Genomic DNA, 20834 nt, shown 5'->3' with positions numbered 1-20834 from the left:
TGATTTATAGCAAATAGACAAGTCTTGCAATGTAGAAACCATTGCAGAATACGTTGAAGGATCTACTCAGCCAGGATCCACTTCTGTCAGATTCTGTTGACAATGTGGAAGGCTTTTCCAGAGGAAGAGCATCTGATTATGATGCCACACTGAGCTACCTGTGTGTTGTCCATAATGCTTTGAATTCAGCATGCCTAATACTGCTCCCTCTTGCCACTTGCCAGCCATCTGAGTTTCCAACAGTCGGACTGTCCTGAGGCTGGTAGGCATTTAACTATGAGACCATGAGTCTTGATATTTTAGAAGAAACTTAAAATAGTAGCAACTTTTATCAAGCCTTGATTTGAGATGGAGAAAACACTGGGGATCAGCTTCAACCTAGGTTAATGTGGATATTGTCCCCTAACACAGAGGCGGCCAAGAGTAGTTACTAAGAGGATCTGAAGTTTAAATGACTGTTACAGTGTAGCCACATTATAGTCAACCAATTCTTAGGGAAACTGAATCCAATCTAGCTCACAGTTCTTCCACCCAGGTCTCATGATTTAAGGCAACATTTCTCACAGTTTTGGCCTGACTACCTGTAAGAGAATTACTTGCAAGTCTGTTAAAAATGCAGACTTGGGTGAAAGGATGAATAGGTGGAGCATGGGGCATTTTTAAGGTGGTGGAATTATATTCTGTGATACTGTAATGGTGGGTAGATGACATTCTGTATCAAAACCAGTAGAGCTGTAAGACACAGAGTGAACCCTAATGTGACTTTAGTTAATAATAATGTGTTAATATTGGTTCATCAGTTGCAACAATGAACCACACTAATACAAAATATTAATAATAGCCCAGGAGCAGTGGCTCACGCCTGTAATCCCAACACTTTGGAGGCTGATGTGGGAAGATGGCTTGAGCCTAGTTCAAGACTATCCTGAGCAACATGGCAAGACTCCATCTCTACAAAAAATTTAAAAATCAGGGCATGTTGGCGTGCGCCTGTAGTCCCAGCTGCTCGGGAGGCTGAGATGGGAGGATCCCTTGAGCCCAGGAGTTTAGGACAGCAGTGTACACTCTACCCTGGGTGACAAAGCAAGACCCTGTTTCTAAGAAAAAAATGTACATAATAATAGACCAAAGTGTTGGGGGGAAGAGGGGATATAAAGGAACTCTGTAATTTCTGTACAGTGTTAGAGAAATAATCTCTTAAAAAGTAAAGTCTGTTTTTTTAAAAAATGCAAGATTTGGGCCTCACTAAATACATCTTGCATGTATGAAGCCGAGGCCTTGGAATAAGCATTTTGGTCAGGCTCTCCAGAGGATCTGCGTGTATTTTGAAGTCTGAGAATTCCTGGATATCAGTCCATCTCCTTTCACCATCTGTTTCATTCCAAGAAAGAGCTTAAAGGGGTTTTGTCTAGAGAACTGTCTCCTGTGTGTTAGGATGTGTTTCATCTTTCAGAAGGTGGACAAAAAGCTTCCTGCTAATGCTAGAAATATTTGCTACAATTCCACACTGACAGTTGAACCACAATAAAGACAATTCAGGCAAGACAAGTTTCAGACACAGGGACTGTCAATTTTCGAACGCGTGCAATCTTTCTTCAGAAGTGTGCCCTGCCTGCGTCCATTTCAAACAAGCGTAGCCATGGATTATAATTAAAATTTTACATATGTCTATTGGTTTAAGGGTGATAAGTACACTATTGTTATAATCCTTGGCTCTTTGTGCATTGGAGTATGTATTTTATTAGGGCTATTATAGCCCTTTTAAATTAAAATGCTCCTGGACTTTATATGCATATAGATCTTTTTAAACCAAAATGCTCTGGAAATTAGTATTAGATGGAATTCTATTAAACTTGGGGAAAGTCACATTGCATTTTGCAAAAGACACACAAATCTTGGTAGCCTGTTTTACCACCACACAGAAATTCTCCACTTGATCAATCTCTCTGCTAGGAGTTTGGTGAAAGCAAGACCCAAGCAGTGGTGAGATTGAGCCTGTGTGCTAAAACTCAGGGTAACGTGAATTGTAGCAATGCCATGAGCCACTGCTGAATTGGTTTATAGCAAACAGACAAGTCTTGCACTGTAGAAATCATTGTAGAGTATGTTGAAGCATTTACTCAGCCAGGATCTACTTCTGCCCTGTTTTAGCAAAGTCACTGCTAAGGTAGGGCCTCGAGGTCTGTGAGCCAACTCATGCTGGATGTGAATTTTGTACATATGTGAGATGGGATCCCTAGCTTTCACTAGTTTCTCCAAAGGGGTTCATGAGAAAGTTTAGGAATTTCTGATTTAGATAATGGTCTGTAAACTGGATTTGGTTGTAGTTGTTTTTAAAATATATATGTGCCATGTTATTGAAATATTGTATATACTATATAGCGTGCAAAAACATAGGAATCAGAAAGATCTGGATGAGAAATAAATATACGTAGAAGCACTTGCGTTTTCACTCCTGGATCATCTGTGCTCCCCTCTACAGAGACCACTGCCTGGGTCCGGTGCTTCTTTTTCTTTACTGTGCACACAAATCACCTGGGGAGTTTATGGAAATATTAAGTCTGATTTAGAAGGTCTGGGATACTGCTTTTTAAAACAGCTTCCAGCTGATGTTGAAACTACTGCTCCATGGCCCGTATTTCAAGCAGCAGGTAGATGGAGAGGCATGTGTTGAGTTGAGCTGCAGACAGCGACTCCCACGCTGTCTCTTCTGTCTCCCTCTCTTTCAAGCAGTCCTCAGCACTGGCTTTAGGAAGTAGAAATGACAAAAGTCTGTGGCACCAGTTTTCCCTGGTGAGGCTGGCAGGGGGCCCCTGGGACCTTTTGACTCCTCTTTAACTCAGGCCCACCTTTTCCTGCTGCTGCCCCTGTCCCCATGGCCTGCTAGATCTGAGCCCTTGTTTGATTAGCTTAGCAACATCTTTTCAGTACTCCCCAGTGAGGTGTGCTCTGTTGCCTGGGACTAGCCAGAGTCAGCTCCAGAACTCCTGAGTGAGTTCACTTCTGCAGCAGCCTTGACTTACTGCTGTACCGTGACCAGAGGATTGATCTGGGTTTTCCTGGTTATCTGGCTCACTTTGCAGCAGAGAAGCAGGGGCTAGTGCCCCTTCAACTGTGTGTTCTCCTGGGGGATGGCTCGTGGCCATTGAAGAAACTTCGCAGCAGTGCCATCTATTTGCCATGGTCACGTCATCCTATGCACTGAACCAAGCTGGTGTGTGTTGTGGCCACAGGAGATTGTTCCAGGCTTGAGTGAGATAAGGGAAGATTTTCCTCACGATGTACATTGAACTCCCAAATCCTCCTAAAAAGAACAAGTTGATATCAACTTGGTGACATCCTGAAGAGCTGACAGTCCTGGAGGACGGTAGGAAATCGTGTAAAGGGTGCCCCAATTTTGCATCAAGCAGAAAGGTAGGAAACTGGTTGGATTCTCTAAGTCACATTTCCCACTGGCCTCTGCCAGTGGTTGTTGGAAGCATTCACCCAAAGGCATGAAGGCCAAAGATGTGTGGGTCTATGTTAGAAGAATTGCCCACAAAGTCATAAAAATGAAAGATTAGAGTCATTTCTTACCCCTCTTCCACCTCACATCCTCTTGTTTCTTAATTGTGTGGATTGTGCGGTCTGTCTTATTTATGGTTAAAGTCCTGTTACCACAGGGAACCCCAACTGAGAAAGGCATTCTCACCTTGGGCTTTCTCTCCAAAGTCTGCTGTTGGTTTTGTTTCATCTTGTGTCAGTTTGGGGTGACCCATAATCAGGAAGAGGCAATATTGTGTTCTTCGCTTGAATTTCACCTTTATTTGATTCTAAAATATGTAAGAATATGCTGTGAGTAGGATATTAGAGTCACTGCAACATGTCTCTGAACTTGTCATGGGGGACAAAGGTTTTGATAAATATGCCACATCTGCCTAAACATTTATGCCTAAAAACTCATTGAGGACAAAGTTTTTTCCGTGTGTTTCCTTAGCAAAATTTTAAGTATTCACTAAATTTTAGTGCTGCAGTTTTATAATTCGCACTGAGAAATTGAGCCCATTTTTTTCCAGTCATATTTTTGCATTTCAGAGCATTCTCTTCTTCCTTAAGCCAATGTGGCCACCGCTTTTCTTTTCATAGAGGTCAGCTTTTTTCTTTTCTTTTTTTTTTTTTTTTTTTTGAGACAGAGTTTCACTCTGGTTGCCTAGGCTGGAGTGCAATGGTGCAGTCTTGGCTCACTGCAACCTCTGTCTCCGGGGTTCAAGAGATTCTCCTGCTTCAGTCTCCCGAGTAGCTGGGATTACAGGTGCCTGCCACCACGCCCAGCTCATTTTGTATTTTTTTTTTTTTTTAGTAGAAACGGGGTTTCGCTATGTTAGCCAGGCTGGTCTCAAGCTCTTGACCTCAGGTGATCCACCCGCCTCAGCCTCGCAAAGTGCTGGGATTACAGGCGTGAGCCACCACACCTTGCAAGGTCAGCTTTTTTTTCAAAAGGATGCAGGGAGCTTTGTTAGACTCGCTGGCCGGTGTATCCTCCTATGACCCGGAGTGAAGTTGATTCATCTGTCTTCTCAGAGGCCCTAAACTAAAGGGATTCTTTTCCAGGTCTGTCCAGAAACTCGATTTACATCCTAATAAACTCAGAGAATGAATGTCACACTGTATTATAACTGAGTAGAGGGGCCTGTGAAAGCATATAATGCTTGGGGATCTGGTTGTTGATGACATGCTCAACAACAAGGGCTTTTCATCAGCCCCCATCAGTTTTTTCAATCTTATGCAACAAAGTATGTGTTGATATATATGTCCGGATATTTATGTTGTTATTGGCAAGGAATATTACACACACATTTGTAATTATTCCATGTTTCTATGTCCACGTTTCAACCAAAAGTGTGTCCAAAAAATAGAGATAGGCTGACATGTCTTTGAAGGAAAGTAATTACGTAGGATTGATTTGTTTTCTGTTTGTTCTTTCGTTTCTTGCATCTGAGAGGTTTTTTTTTTATGTCATGCTCTATTAGAAATGCACTCGACTAGAGCAAGTTGGTACATATTTCTTTCCTTCTCTGTCCCCTCTCTCCTCGCATAGTTCTTGACAGAGGTGATTTCTGGTGAGATTAGTGACAGTCAGTTTGTATTACTTCTTCAGGCCATGTTGAACTGTGAACTTTGGAAATGAGAAGCCACCTTTTGTCGCTTCTGAAGGTGACTCACAAAGCCAGTTTCACTTGGTTCCACATTGTTGCGTCATTACATTTAAAGAAAGGGAAGTAATCTATTTACTAAATGTTGGACTTGAAGTCTAGAGTATTTGTTCTAACAGGTCCTATTAGATTCCACAGCTTTTTCATAGCTAGTGTCAGTTACCAACCTATTCTGTAGAGAAAGTTCCTTTTGTAAAAGGCATGTTGCCTTCACAGGTCTGTCTTGACTGGCGGGATGGTGAGGTCTACCCTTCAAGTCTGGCCAGCTCCCAGAGGTCTGGGATGACTGAGACAGGACTAGGAAATGGTGTGTTCTGAAAAATCTGTAGAAGAAAATACTGATGAGAAAATGCCCACCAAAAATTGAATACAAAATGTTGGAAGAATCGAAAAGTCGATGTTCTCTTTGAAACAGAAGCCAGAGCCTGTTATTCATTAGTACCTTCATGTATCCCCCATCTTACAGGCAAAGGCCTGGCATCCAAGGTGTTCAAAACCATCCCCCAGGTCCCATGCAGCCCAGTTCCTGGCTGTGATCCCAGTGTTCCAGCAACAGTGAACTACTTACCCTTCTCTGAACATACCTTCCCCTCTGCCATTTCTCTCTGCTTTTGCATATGTTATCCATGTGGCTAGATGGATCCTCTTTTGGCTGGCAAACTCCTCTGCACCCTTTAGGGCCAACTTAAACAGCGCTCCTCTGCGATGCTTTCTCCCGTGTGTTCTCAAAGCCAGTCATGCATTCATCTGTTATACCACTTTTGTGTAGCAGTAGAGCTATTTGCATGTCTTAGTCCCCAGTAGGGTTTGAGCTTCACCAGAGCAGGAACTAGGTCTTGCCACTCCCGTAAGCAGCTAATGATTAGGAAGTGCTCCCTATATGTCAGGCACTGGGCTGTCTAAACATATGCACTGTCTCATTTAACCTGCCGCAATCCTATGAGGGAACTTAAGCTAGAAGAAATTGCACTGAAATGTGACAAAGTTGGGATTTGAACTCACCTGCCTGCGCTGGGATCTTAACCACAGCTCTGTTTTCCTCATCTGAACAACAGATGATAATACACTTGATAAGATTATTTTGAAGGTTGAATGCCATGATTTATGTGAAGCACTTAACACAGTACCCAGTGAGCATTCAGTACCATTAGTGCTTACTAACAATGACGTGTACTAGGTCCTTCAGCTAGCAAGGGGCAGAGAAGGCATTTGAACAACTTGGGTCTACAAACAGTCATGTTCCTTAACGCTGATGCTCATGGGCCACCCCAGGGAAGCAAGAAAAACACCCCACAGACACCTTGTCCCTTTAGCAGAGGCTCTTACTCTTTCCATCCAGGGGTCTCTGCGGAAGCTTTAGAAGGTGGATGCGGAGAGCCGCCTCCACCCACCTATCATGGCAGAACTCGGGAGGGTAACGGGGAGATGGTTCAGTAGCTTAGCAACTGAGGCAGGAGTCCACTCAGAAGACATTAGGATGTTACCAGCACCTCATTAGATTCCAGCACTAATTATTTATCTCTCCAAGGAGAAGGAAAGTGTGGCATGGGTGTTCTGAGATTCAGTTCTTGGATCAGCTGGTTCCTTTGCTTGTGACCTCAGGCAAGTCATTTCTTCTTCACCCAGTGTGAGCCTCCTGTAAAAGCTCCTAAAGTGGAGGGTGAGGCCATCAGTCCCCTGGCTCCCTGAACCTTCAGAAACACAAGCTTTTTTTAACACCCCTGGGCAAAAGCCAGTGTTTCAGATAAGCACACCCGTGGCTGCTTCATCTGTAATTTATGCTTTCTTAAGGCCTTCACTTTGTTAAGGCAGTCTATATTGATGTATACAATAGCCAATTCCTATATAAATTTTGGTCCAGCAAACCCAAATTTGTATATTTTTCATTGACTGTATAATACAGGAGTTATTTAAAAATATATACAGAGCTGTTTGTAAATCATTGTAATTGGTGGATAATAATTTAGAAACATTTTAAATTAGTTTCTTGAGTGTGAGGCTGGCTCTAACCACAGCTTTGTCTCTGGTGCTGTGCCGTCTCCCAGGGAGAGACATACAACAGAATTTATTTTAAAGAATATTATTGTTTAAAAAAACAATTGAACATGTGTTTACATATCTCTAAAAGAAGAGGTAAGTTCCCCATTTTCCTTATCACTTTGCCTGCCCTCCCTCTACATGCGCACGATAAGTGAAATAGACTTGCAGTCTTGAAACTAGATCATTGTCAGACTATTTGCATTCAGCTCCCTGACTTTCATTTCTTCCTACAGTTTGAGAAGGCAGAAGATCCTGATTTAGCTTTGCCTTTCCCCTCCCCTCTGCCAAAACAAAGTCAGAATTCCCAACAGCAAACCCAGCTCACACGTTCAGTTCCATTTCAGTCCCATTTCTCAGAGGCTTTCCCACTTTTTTGGGGTTGTCATTTTCTGACACATCCACATTGCACCCGGGTGTAGCTGGGCTGGGGCTGCAATGTTTCTCAGCATTCTGTGTCTGGAATGCTCACCAGGCCCCACAGTCTGGCCTTAGCAGGAAGCCAGGGTTCTGTACATGTGGGCCTTGTCTACATGCCTGTGTGTGTGTAATTACCCAACCGTGTGTGTTGTTTCACCAGCAATAAAAATCCAGCAGGGAAATGAATGCTAAAATTAGTTTGTTTGTCCTTTGACAAGATCTCCCCAGTTGAAAGAATTTTGTTTATCTAACTGGCTGGGCAGATTTTGCTAAAATCAAAATTAACTGCCTTGCTTAATGGTGCAATAGATTGTATTTTGAAGAGCTTCCACTGAGTTCTCCTTGAAAGGACATGGGGTCTAGAAAGTCCAGCCTCTGGCAAAGTTATGGCATTTTGGTGTAGGTGTTTTTTCCTCCTTGTGCTAGTTGTAGGATGGATGCCCATAACCCATTACTCTACCCTGAGTCACTCTGTCTGTTGGAGGATGGCTGGATGGATGGATGGCTGGATAGATGGATGATGGGTAGATTGGCAGATCGACAGTTTAATTTGCTTGTCATATGTCTTAAATGTAAGTTTGTTAAAGCTTACGAGGAAAGAAAACCTGCAATCAGTGTTCTTGCAAAAAAAATTTGCACAGCCCTATGGCTGTGTCTTTGGGCTTCATTCATTCATGTGTTCATTCATTCAACAAAAACAGTATTTAATAAGCACCTAGTATGTACTAAGCTCATGGGATATAGATTTGAACAAAATAAGAATCTCTGCCTGCAAAGAGCTTACTATTTAGTGTGAGAGACATGCATTGAAGGGCAATTAGACAAATAATTATTTAACTATAGCTGTAATCATTTTTTATGTTTTATTGAGATTTAATTCATATATCATAAAATTCACCATTTTATTTATTTATTTTTGGGGTTTTCTTTTTTGTTTTGTTTTGGTTTTGTTTTGTTTTGTTTTTTCAGAAGGAATCTCACTCTGTCGCCCAGGCTGGAGTGCAGTGGCACAATCTCGGCTCACTGCAACCTCCACCTCCCGGGTTCAAGTGATTCTCCTGCCTCAGCCTCCCAAGTAGCTGGGACTACAACAGGTGCATGCCACCGTGCCTGGCTAAAAATTCACCATTTTAAAGCATACAGTTTGATAGTTTTTAGTATATTCACAGAGTGGTTTTTAAAATGATAAAGTTGAGTGAAAACTTCAGTCTCTTCTGTTGCATTTTCAGCACAATCACAAACAGTTGGTCTGATTTACTCCAACAGATTTTTCATTATGTTGACATTGTGACCTCAGTGATCATTAATGTCATAAAGGGAGGAGGAGGGAACATTTGGAGGTGTTGAATTTAGACACAATAGCTTAGAAGCTTCCTGGGTTCCTCTTACCCATTCTGGAAGGTGCTTTTCACATGAGATAACTCTAGTGAGAATTTTCTTCTCTGCCTCTTGAACTTCCTGGTCTGGGCAACCTCGTCTGCATCTCATAATTCTGTTCTTGAAAAATATATCCTAAAAAGGTCCCCAGCTACAAGTAGAAGAAATTCAAGGATTGGGAACCCTCAGGGTCGACTCCATATATGCAAAAGTTAAAATGTCAAGTGCAATAAAGCTTTCCATGATGTAGCTCAGCTGACCCTGTTTCAGAAAAATAATGACTCATTGGTCCTCTTACTACATATTACTTGATTTGAAATGTAAAATGCTTGCATTTTCAGATAACTTGCAGGGCGATCTGATGGGGCCCATAAGGGATTGAAGGGATCCAAGTTTGGTTTCTGGCTCTGCCCAAGTTTTGCATTGACTTCCTGTTCTCCTCTGAAGATGAGGGAAATGACACAACCAGTCTCCTTTATGGGGGCTGTGAGGAAGCCAAGGTAGATATGAGGTACAGCTGCCTTGGACTGAGCTACCTCCTACTAGTGGCTAAGCTTTTAGGAACTTGTCTGGTTGGTAGACAATCAGCCATCTGTACAGAAAGTTCCAGACATCCTCCCTCCCAAGAACAGCACTGATTTCATCAAAAGACAGCTTTGTAGCATTACCAAAAAAAGAATAAATTAGCATTAGTGTTGTTCAGAGTTTTGTGACAACTCCCTTAAAACATCACTATCAAGGGTAGAATTCACTTCACGATCATGACAACCATAATGTCTTCCACTTATATAGTCTTACACAAATTGCAGTGCACTTTCATATTCCTTATCTCACTCATTCTCATGCCCATGTTGTGATATTCCCACATATCACAGGCTGTGATAGTCCTATAGTTTGGGTGAAAAACTCACCATCCAGGGAAGTGACTTACCTGTGATGGCAAAGGTCACTCATCTATCCTCTATCCTTTCTTTCCCCTTCTCTCAAAAGCTTGCCTGCTTTTTCCACTGCACTGTTCTGTAATATTACTGCCTATGATTTGCTAATGATTTGTCAGTTCCATTTGCATTACTCAGGTAAAACACCTGCTTGTATAATCGCTGACATTAAAAAGAATGTCATGAATCCATCTGACAGTTAATTTTATTCCCTAGTTCCCTTCTGCATCGTAGGTACCTGTGAGTTTGGGTTAATTAAGTTGAGTTCGTTCTCTTTTTTCACTTTTTTGTTAGCAAGCTGGTGATCCTCTAGGTTGGATCAGCAGCTGAGTTATCGTTGGGCTGTGATCAGTGCCAGAGCCTCAGGGAATCCTCAGTTTCTTCCCCCTTAGAGCACTTGGTGACTGTACAGGCTTCTGGATATGAATGCAAGCCTGGAAGCCACTTGCTTTTGACATTCATGTGCATCATCTTCTTCTCCTTTTAAAGGTACATGACTGATGGTGGACTTGGCCTCTATACCCGTCGCCTGAACCGGCTCCCTGATGGGATGGCTGTGGTACGGGAGACCCTGCAACGAAATACCTCCTTGGGCCTCGGAGATGCTGACAGGTAAGCTTGCTGCACTTGGGGCTGGTCGGATGCAGAGGTGATCCCAGGGTGGCCTGAGAAATGAGGGTTATGGTATTGGGAGAGTGAATGGAGACTTTAACCCACAGAGAGGAGGGGAGGCCTGGAATCTGTACCTGGGGTTAGGAGCAGGTACAGTAGGTAGGAAAGGGCTGCCGAGGGTTCTTGAGTCCTGCTTCTGTGTAGGGTGGTGCTTCTGACAGCAGCAACACAGGGATTTCAGGCTTCCGTGGTTTTTGTTATTGTTTTGCTTGTTGCTACTGTGTCTTTGTCGGTTCAGCAGGCCCTAGGGATGTGCTTTACTTCCTCTCTCATTAGCCAGCTTTCTAGGTATTGCACCTTGTGGCACAGAAGGTCTGTGTGCAGAAGGGATCTCTCCTAGCCTTGGCTGAGCAGCCTTCACCAAAAAGCCTCCTGTTGCATGGTAATAGGAGGCAATGCTTAAGGACATGGGTTTAGACACCACATGCTAAGTAGTTGACATCATAGAGGTTGATCAGGCATCGCTGCCACTGCTATCAGAGAAGAAAAGAGGTTCAGAAAATACTGTGATAACAAAAGAGGACTATTTGGCCTCCAGGTTCTAGGTCTTACTCTGACAAACTGATTCTATGACCCTGAGCAACCTATGAAATGAGAAGTTTGGACTATATGATTTCTATGATCCCTTCCAGTTCTAATGTGCTATAATTCTGGATTTCAGTGCAGATTTCAAATACCCTTAATGATCTGGCTGTTTAAGGATTTGCTGGAACACTTGACCTCTTTCCACATCTGGGTTGATGAGATGTAACATGGAATTTAGAAGCAAGTGGTTTAAAATGACCATAGACTTTTTGGGTACTAAACCTTTTATGTCAGAAAGCCAAATAGTAGCACAAGAACAGCTTCCTGCTGTTCCCAGGGCATGCTTTTTACAAAGAGCTAAGTGACTTCTGTAATTGTGTGGCTTTAGAGAAATAGGGCAGCACACCAAAGAGACAAATACTAAAATCACACCCAGAGATGGAATTTGCTGAAGAAGAATCTTCATGTTCTCTCAGGGAAGGCTGGGAAACACTGAATGAGTTGTTAGGAACTTGGGATCTGGCCCAGTCTCTACCACTAACTTGAATGTGTCCTCTTTAGAGTCTCCCCCATGCCCAGGCTTGTGATTTATATCAGGGATGTTAAAAGGCCTTCCACTAGGGTTCTAGCTCAAGTCATATTTTTTTCCTGTAATTAACAAAGAAAGGAATGGGTTTGAAAAGTCCATAGAAACATGAACCATTTGAGAAAAAAAAAACAAACTTTTTTTTTGTTGTTGTTGTTTGTTTGTTTGTTTGGTTTGTTTGTTTTTGAGACAGAGTCTCACTCTGTCACCCAGGCTGGAGTGCAGTGGCATGATCCTGGCTTACTGCAATCTCCATCTCCCGGGTTCAAGCAATTCTTCCGCCTCAGCCTCCCAAGTAGGTGAGATTATAGGTGTGCACCACCATGCCCAGCTAATTTTGAATTTTTAGTAGAGACGGGGTTTCACCATGTTGGCCAGGCTGGTCTCAAACTCTCGAATTCAGGTGATCCACCTGCCTCGGCCTCCCAAAGTGTTGGGATTACAGGCGTGAGCCACTGCGCCCAGGCTGAGAACTGCTCTTACTAAGGAGAAACTAAACTCTCTGTAACTAAAATCTTTATAGTAAATAATAACAGGAAAAAAAAAAATCAGTTGCTACAACACCCCCACTGGAGATTTCACAATTTGCCAAATTATTTTGCTTATTTGTATTCTTCTATCCGTTGTTTAGTAAATCTATCCGCATAAAATACAGGCCTTATAAGATACAGTTTTCCTTGTAGCAGAAGAAACTATGCTAGGCAGTTTAATTTAATGTTTCATTGTAGGATTAATGGGATTACTATAGATCACAGTTGAGCTTGTTTCTGCTTCTGGAGATGGAGGATGAGGGTGGGGTTGAAAAGATAGGTAGCACTTGTTAGGTTGTTTTAGTTCAGCCTGTATGGTTAAACGAAATGGACAACAATGTCCTTTGGTTCTCTCCAGACTGGAATGCTCCGATATGATCATTTATTTAAAACTGAATGAGGCTGGGCATGGTGGCTCACGCCTATAATCTCAGCACTTTGGGAGGCCAAGGCGGGCAGATCACCTGAGGTCAGGAGTTTGAGACCAGCTTGGCACACATGATGAAACCCTGTCTCTACTAAGAATGCAAAAATTAGCCATTTGTGGTGATGCACACCTGTAATCCCAGCTACTCAGGAGGTGGAGGCATGAGAATTGCTTGAACCCGGGAGGCAGAGGTTACAATGAGCCGAGATTGTGCCATTGCAGCCATTGCATTCCAGCCTGGGCAACAGAGTGAGACTCCGTCTCAAAACAAAAAACAAACTGAGTGGATAACTGACAAAGTTTTAAAGAAAGAACTCAGATGGCTTTTTAAAGACATAGGATTTGTAAAAGACTACAAATTTATCCTTGTTTTACATAAGTTCTGGCCTATAGGCAAGGAGATATTTTCCATTATTCTAGAATATGCTAAATTTTTTATAATTTCCAAAGTTATTATGAGCTGACCATAGTAATACTTCATCTTTAGCTAAGTTGAAATAGTACATTTGTTTCTGTAAAATTCTTCATGTAAATCACAAATTTAGTCTCATGTACTTACAAAATCTATATTCTAAATGAGTGTTTCCCAAAGTGGGAGGCTATCATGGTGGCATAGGAGATAATTTTAGATGGCAGATAGGAAAATACTCCTTTTTAACAATTACATTTTAATTTTAATATTTTTTTAAAACTTACAACTAGCACATCAAACCTGTGATTTTACAAATGCTGCTTAAGGTAAGGATAGTGTAAGACTTGAGACAATTTAATGTGAAATATCAAGGAAGAATATCACAGATGGTATGTAGTTATATCAGAAAACAAAGGTAGTATGCAAGTGGCTGCAATTTGGGTAATACTGTTCTTGTCCCTGTAATTGGAAATATGTTCTTTAAACAACTTAAATTAGATAATTGACCTGAATTCTTTCCTTTAAACCTGAAAATCAAAGGTCCCAGAGCTAAGGTTTTTCCAGGAAGTTCTGTATAAAAAGATAGCCCGGTCCTTTTTTGATTCACACATAAGCAATAGACCACATGAGTTCTACAAAGGAAAGAGGAAAAGTACTGAGTGATTAGACCTGATTAGACCTCAGCAAATGGAAGAAAGGCAGATCACTGTGTGAATAAGAAAATTAGTAACCACAGCCAAGCAGCTGGGGAAGAACAGCTCTTCCAGGGAAAGACCTTAAGGGACGCTGGCCTACCAGGCAGAACTTGCCTGTTTGCAGCAGAATGTGGCTGGGGTATCTTCAGGGTTATTAAAAGTAACTGATAGGAATGGATGCCTTCAGAGCCTGGGAGATAGAGACTGTGTCAGTTGGTGAGTCTGGTATGTTACCAGCCAGCTTCTAAGAAATAATAAATGAAGATAGTTAAGTGTGCCCTTGATCTCTTGTCACTCTTTAGGGTTGCCACCCCTGGGCTCCAGGTTTTTCCTGATAGTGATCAGTGTCTACTTCCAGCAGACTAGAGCCAGGTGTCTGAGAAGAGAGGATCAAAAGGGACAAATGGAGTGGCTTATTACACATCATAGGCTCCAGATAACAGACAGATAAAAGGAGCTTTGGCATGGAGGTCTCCAAACTGGCAGACTGGGAAGAAGAAGAAATATGGCAAGGAGGGCCGAGACTAGGCTAACAGACAGTCAAATGGCTCATTGAACTCCTGCCAGTTCCTACATGCACTGCTGTCCTCTCAGAACCCATCAAAAGTTCCCGAACTCCAGCAAGTTGAGAGCTTTGAAAGCATAAAGATCAGCTCTGGGAAAGTTCTAAGTCCCTTTCTTGGTGACTACAAAGCCACACCATCCTCCTCACCCTTTTCTTTACCCACCTGTGTTTTAGCACACAACGGGCTGAGCCAGTTAGATGCTCCTCTTGAATGTCATCCCAAGATCACATAAATGCCACTGAGAGCACAATGAAGACAGAAATCAGGCTTGGTGTGACAATAGATCAGGAGGAGGACTTTGGAACTACTTGGTAACTTTCTTCTAAGCCGTTAGAATACTTACTGAACTTCAGTGCTTTTTATTAATTTAGGCAATAAGGCCATATTACTTCAAACCTTCTAAAGTCAGAAAAACAAATGCTGTGTAGTAAAGAGTCAGCCTGAAACTTGAACAAAATGAAAATCGCCCTCCACCTTTGTACCAGGAAACCAAGCAGAAAAGAGAGATTTTTTTTTTCTTCTTGTTATAAGTTTTTCATTACCCTTCAAATTTTGAATGTTTTAAGTACTGCGATTGCTGTTTCAGTGAAGGATTCAGAGTCACTGTACAGACTTTTCAGGCTGCATCCAGGGCCTTGGCACTCAGAGGCGTCCCAATTTCAGCTTGAATTGGGAGGCCTCTCTCAAGGAGAGTCTCATGGTGTGAGAATGTAACTATGCAACCTGGTATTTGAGCAGCCTGCCAAGCTGAGCCCTCCTTCCTTGCTGGGAGTGTCATAAGAACTCCAAGAGCCCAGGACACTGCTTGGCTTTGTGATTCATACGGAACAAAGCAGGCCTCCTGGCACCAAGCAGTGCATTCATGGATTCAGGTCTGATCTGGAGGAAAGAGTTTAATCCAGGCCAGAGGTCCCCAGCCGGCAGATGCAATTGGCGCCCTTACCAGGTGGTAGGTCCCCAACAAGCCAGTTATTTCTGAGGCATAGTCCCTACTGAGAGCCACATAAGAGAAGCAGCAAAAACAGGAAGAGACTGCTCCCCTCACGCTTCATTCTAAGCCTGTGGTAGGTGTAATAATCATCCCCAAAGATGGCCACATTCTAATCTCCAGAACCTGTGGATATGTTAAGTTTCATGGCGAGGGGAATTAAGGTTGCCAGTCAGCTGACAGGGAGATTACTCTGGCTTATTCAGATGGGTCCAACATAATCACAAGGTCCTCAAAAGTGAAAGAGGGAGGCCAAGAGGAGGAGGTCAGAATGATGTGATGTGAGAAGGACTCGTCCTGCCATTGCCAGCTTTGAAGATGGAGGAAGAAGGCTACAGCCCAAGAATGCAGGTGGCCTCTATGTAAGGGAAAAGCCATAGGAACAGATGCTCCTAGAGCCTCCAGAAATGAATGTAGCCCTGCACATACCCATGATTTTAGCTCACGAGACCCATGTGAGCTTCTGACTCACAGAACTGTGAGCTAATAATTTTTTGTTGTTTTTAGCTACTAAGTTTATATTAACTTGTTATGGCAATAGAAAACTGACATAAACTTATGTCAGCAATAGAAAACTAATATAAACTTATATCAGAAGGTAATAAAACCAGTAATAGTTGCCATTTCCTGATGGGTTGCTCTATGCCAGGAACTGTGTCAAGCACCTTACAAATATTATCTCATTTACACCTGACCCTTTGAGAGGAGATGTTATCCTGGTTTCATAGATTTGAAGCAGTGGTGCTCAGAGAGGGTGAGTAAACTTGCCCAGGGTTACACACCTAATGAGTGTCCAAGCTGGGATTCAAACCCAGGCCTGCCTGATCACCCCCTCAAATCCTCCAATCACCTAACATATTGCTTCTTTTAGGGAGCCCTCCTTGTAGGGATTCCCTAATTTTGAGACCTTACCATGATGTCGTCTCTTTAAATGAGTCCATAGCCACTGAAAATACAAGCAATGCCCAAACAGCTGGAAAGGTGAACTCTATCCTTCAGAGACAATGCAAAATGATTTGCATTAAGAGGAAAAAGGGAATATTTCTTGACTTGTCTCCCTCCCAGACCTGTTGCACATGGACCGTGCAAGTGGGCTTGCCCTCACCCCTTTTCTCATCACTGTTCTCAGACTTCAAGGAAAAGGTCCTTTCTTACACAGAGCTGGGCCAGTTGCCTCCTTGGCCTTCTTGCAAGTTTAGAAGAGGGATGCCCGTTTGTGAATTCTGACTTATTGCAATTTTTGTGTTGTTGGTTGAGGGAGGAGTCTACAATGTCAAGATCGCAGGTCAGGGGTGATGCTTCCCTTTAGTGAGCTGGGAATTCCAAGGCCACCAGATCTGCAGAGATTCTGCAGTCATTCAAAAACTTCTCTTTCCTGGTCTTGGCTAACCACTATATGGCCCCTTAAGCAATTGCTGGAGGTTCCCTACCCAGAGCTTGGGGATCTGTAGGGCCTCCAGAGGCTGGGACCATGGTTTAAGAAGGGTACCCTAAAATACCTTCCCCCTCCCCCCATTACCTCCCCTCTCTACTTGTTATGTACGGTCAGTTCCTAATCTTCCCACCGTCATCAAGTAAAGCAAAGGTGATCTCTCCTCTTTGACTACTAATCCCACTTCATACAATCTCTAGCTGCCAGTGTTTGAGCCTTATCTCCCCTGCATACGTATGGTAGAGGTGAGAGAATCTAGATCGGTGCTGCCTACTGTAATGGCCACCACTATTTAAAATTAATGAAAATTAACTAAAAGTTTGGTTTCTTAATCACACTAGCCTCATTTCCAGTACTCAAAAGTCCCATGTGGCCAGTGCTGTCCTAGACACAGAACATTTCCCACACTGTAGAAAACTCTTTTGGACAGCACTGATAGAAACCATCACAGTTACATTGCCAAGACAGCTATAAAAGAAAAGATGTGAGTTTTGTTGTAAACATGCCCTAATTCCAGTCCTCACTCTCCATGTCACTTAACTCCCCTGAGTTTAGGTTTTTGTCTCTGAAATGAGGGCAATATTCATACCTGTCTCACAGGACTGTTGTGAGGATCAAATGAGGTGAATGAGGGTGGTGAAAGTATTTTTGCAAAGCACCTAAGATAAATATTTTATTTTTATTTTATTTTTTGAGACAGTGTTTCGCTCCCATCACCCAGGCTGGAGTGCAATAGCATGATCTTGGCTGACTGCAACCTCCACCCTGGCTCAAGTGATTTTCCTGTCTCAGCCTCTCAAGTAGCTGGGATCACAGGTGCATGCCACTGCACCCGGCTAATTTTTGCATTTTTGTAGAGACAGGGTTTCACCATGTTGCCCAGGCTGGTCTCAAACTCCTGAGCTCAAGTGATCTGCCTGCCTAAGCCTCCCAAAGTGCTGGTATTACAGGGTAAGCCACTGTGCCCAGCCTCCAAGATAAACACTCTAATTCTTAGGTCCTGCAAGCTATTTAGGACAATCTAGGCTCTACCTCGTTGCAACTCACTTTTCTTTATATTTAATTAATTAGCGAATAATTAACCGCTTTTATTTCTAAAACAGCTTATAATAACTGCATATAATAAAAGAACAATTATAAAATAAATGAGTATAGCATTAGGACCATGGGGAAATGTAAGTTTGAATATGATGTGCAAAAAAAGGGAAAAATAGAGAACACGGATTGATGAAACATAAGGTCCCACATGGTTGCATTTTTTAGTAATTCAGCATTGAGCTTCCTACTGGCCCAAGTGAGAATGAACTTGTCCTTGCTTTTCCCTCCTTCCTTCATGACTTCTTTTGTATTATTTTGTCTTCATCTTTTCTTGCTAGGGTCAATCAGTTGACCCTCTTTCTGACTCTCTCTCTGTCATTCTTTACCTCTCACTCCCAGCCCTTCCCTTCTCTTCCTCTTTCATTTTCCTTGCCTTCTCCTTTTGTCTGCCTTATAACTTTCTATTATACCATTAGCGCCCCTGAGCATTTTTCAGTCCTGCATTCAAGAGTTGTACTCATTGTCTTGGGACGAGAAGATGCTTCTAGCACAGTGGCCAGCATTAACGATCTTCACTAGTTTCTTTCCATCCTCTTTCCTCTTCTCCTAGTTGTCTATAACAACTAGACACAAAGTAAGAGACAGTGAAAGTCATTTTCATTTTAAAGCTCATAAAAGGAGCCTTAGAGGCAATGCCTATTTCCTCAGTAGCAGGGCAATAATAACTACATTGGCCTTGCCCAAGAGGCTGTTTTATGCTAGTGCCACTGCCTGCGGGATCAGTGGCTAGAGCCACAAGTGCTGAACAAGGCATGGTGCTGACAGGAAGTAAACCATCTGTACCTTAAACCACAAAGGAATTCTACCAGGGGGTTGTAAAGAGAGGAGAAGGAATAGTCTGCAGAGTATCATTCTTGTGCATGCAGTGTTTTCACTTTAAAAAGGAAAGAGCCGTATGGTGGCCTCATGAGAATCTCCCATTCCCTAATGTTGCTCAACTTCATAACTTTGTTCCATAACCTTTTTACGCTATAGTAAAAGCACACCTGAGGGTCAGAGAGAGTATAATCATGCCCCTGAAGTGCATTTTTTTTTTTTTTTGAGACCGAGTCTCGCTCTGTTGCCCAGGCTGGAGTGCAGTGACACGATCTCGGTTCACTGTAACCTATGCCTTCCAGGTTCAAACGATTCTTCTGCCTCAGCCTCCTGAGTAGCTGGGATTACAGGTACACACCACCATGCCCAGCTAATTTTGTTGTTGTTGTTTTTTTAGTAGAGACAGGGTTTCGCCATGTTGGCCAGGCTGGTCTCGAACTCCTGATCTCAGGTGATCCACCTACTTGGCCTCCCAAAGTGCTGAGATTACAGACATGAGCCACCACGCCCCACCTGAAGTACGTTTTCTATAAATGGTAACTGTTCAACAGTTGTTTAAACTTAATCATTGATCGAAGTGTGGAGGAAAAGATGTCTAGCAATATGAAAGTAAGAATGAGAGGCCAAAGAGAAAGGCCAAGATGGGTCACCTTTCTCTATGCCAACTCCCGTGGTCACCCAAAGCATAGGCCCCGACGCTGAGTCAGAATCTGACTATATCTGTGCCCTGCAACAGAAAATAACTTCATGTGTTTTAATCTGGGTACCCGTGAATGTTTTTGTATGAGTCAGGATAGCATAGGTTATGCTGCATAACAAACAATTCTCAAAAAACTCTATTTGGCCATAACAGGTCAGTGGAAGGCTATGTTGTACATCATTCTCACTCTGGGATCCAGAGTTAGAGGAACTACCATTTAGAGCACTGACAGTCTTCATTGCAAGAAGAAAGAGATCATGGTGAACCACACACAGTTTCTTAAAGCTTCTGTCTGGAAATGACCCATGTAACTTTTCCTCATTATTGGCCAAAGGAAGTCACATGGCTACACTTAAATTCAAAGGTGAAGGGAAGTACAGTTATACCATATGCCTGCAAGGAGAACAGAAAATATGTAGTGAACTGCACTAATGACTATCATGCTTTTATCACGTGCAAGTGAGTGCCTGTGCTTGATGTTTCCCCTCTCCCCCTGTTATTTAACCAACGCTGTATCATGCAGTTCATCACGTATTTACTGCATGCCTATCAGATGCCACCCAGTCTGATCACATGGCCTCCGGTAGCTCCTCTGGGTGGGGAAGAGTGAGCAGGTATAATTGTCTTCTTGGTAGATGAAGGAACATAATAGTTGAGTTGGTTAAGGAATTTTATTCAATGCTATGAGTCAGCTGTATTTCAACAAAGTATTTGGACCATGTTTTCATATGTAATGGCTCATAGAAAATGCTGGTGATTGTTTAGAATTTACTGAGCACCTACTATGCACCAGGCTCTTGGGATCCAAAGATGAGTGGGATGTAGTCCCTGTACTCAAGAAGCTTACAATCAAGTAGAGAGAGAAAGACCTAAATAAGCCATTGTAACATGATGTGCCAAGTGCTATAGAGACTTTAACCATGTGCCTTGGGTGCAGAGAGGACCAGAAGCATCTCTGGGGACTGCATATGGTCCTATACTGTGAACTTGCTGTAATAAAATGCAGGAAATTTCCTTTTCCTGCCAGTGATGATGTGAAAGATCCTTTAGAAACATTACCCAAGTGTCCAATAGTCCTGCTTATCTCATCAACCATTTGGGATTTTCGTTTTGTTTCCCTAAGTATCTTTTGTCATGTTGAAAGGTTAGCCTAGGGCCAGGCATGGTGGCTCATGCCTGTAATCCCAGCACTCTGGGAGGCTGAGGCGGACAGATCACCTAAGGTCAGGAGTTCGAGGCTAGCCTGGCCAACATGGCAAAACCCCGTCTCTACTAAAAATACAAAAATTAGCTGGGCGTGGTGGCGGGCGCCTGTAATCCCAGCTACGCAGCAGGCTGAGACAGGAGAATCGCTTGAACTGGGAGGTGGAGGTTGCAGTGAGCCCAGATCGCGCCACTGCCCTCCAGCCTGGGCGACAAGAGC

At 42.8% G+C, this 20834-nt stretch overlaps 1 protein-coding gene across 18 annotated transcripts in view; it reads left to right on the top strand.

Moving 5' to 3' along the window:
• NAV2 (neuron navigator 2) overlaps positions 1 to 20834 on the top strand; it is an 882771-nt gene that overhangs the window by 728858 nt on the left and 133079 nt on the right. For all 18 annotated transcript variants that reach the window (XM_063728134.1, XM_063728135.1, XM_024254960.2 and 15 more), the window contains one exon: positions 10454 to 10576. In XM_063728134.1, coding sequence (XP_063584204.1) covers positions 10454 to 10576 — 123 coding nt within the window. The remainder of the gene's footprint in view (positions 1 to 10453; positions 10577 to 20834) is intronic.

This window comes from Pongo abelii, chromosome 9 (genome assembly GCF_028885655.2).
Source record: "Pongo abelii isolate AG06213 chromosome 9, NHGRI_mPonAbe1-v2.0_pri, whole genome shotgun sequence".
Lineage (NCBI taxonomy): Eukaryota > Metazoa > Chordata > Mammalia > Primates > Hominidae > Pongo > Pongo abelii.
The sequence above is the reverse complement of the archived record's forward strand: the minus strand, read 5'-3'. Positions and strand labels throughout refer to the sequence as shown.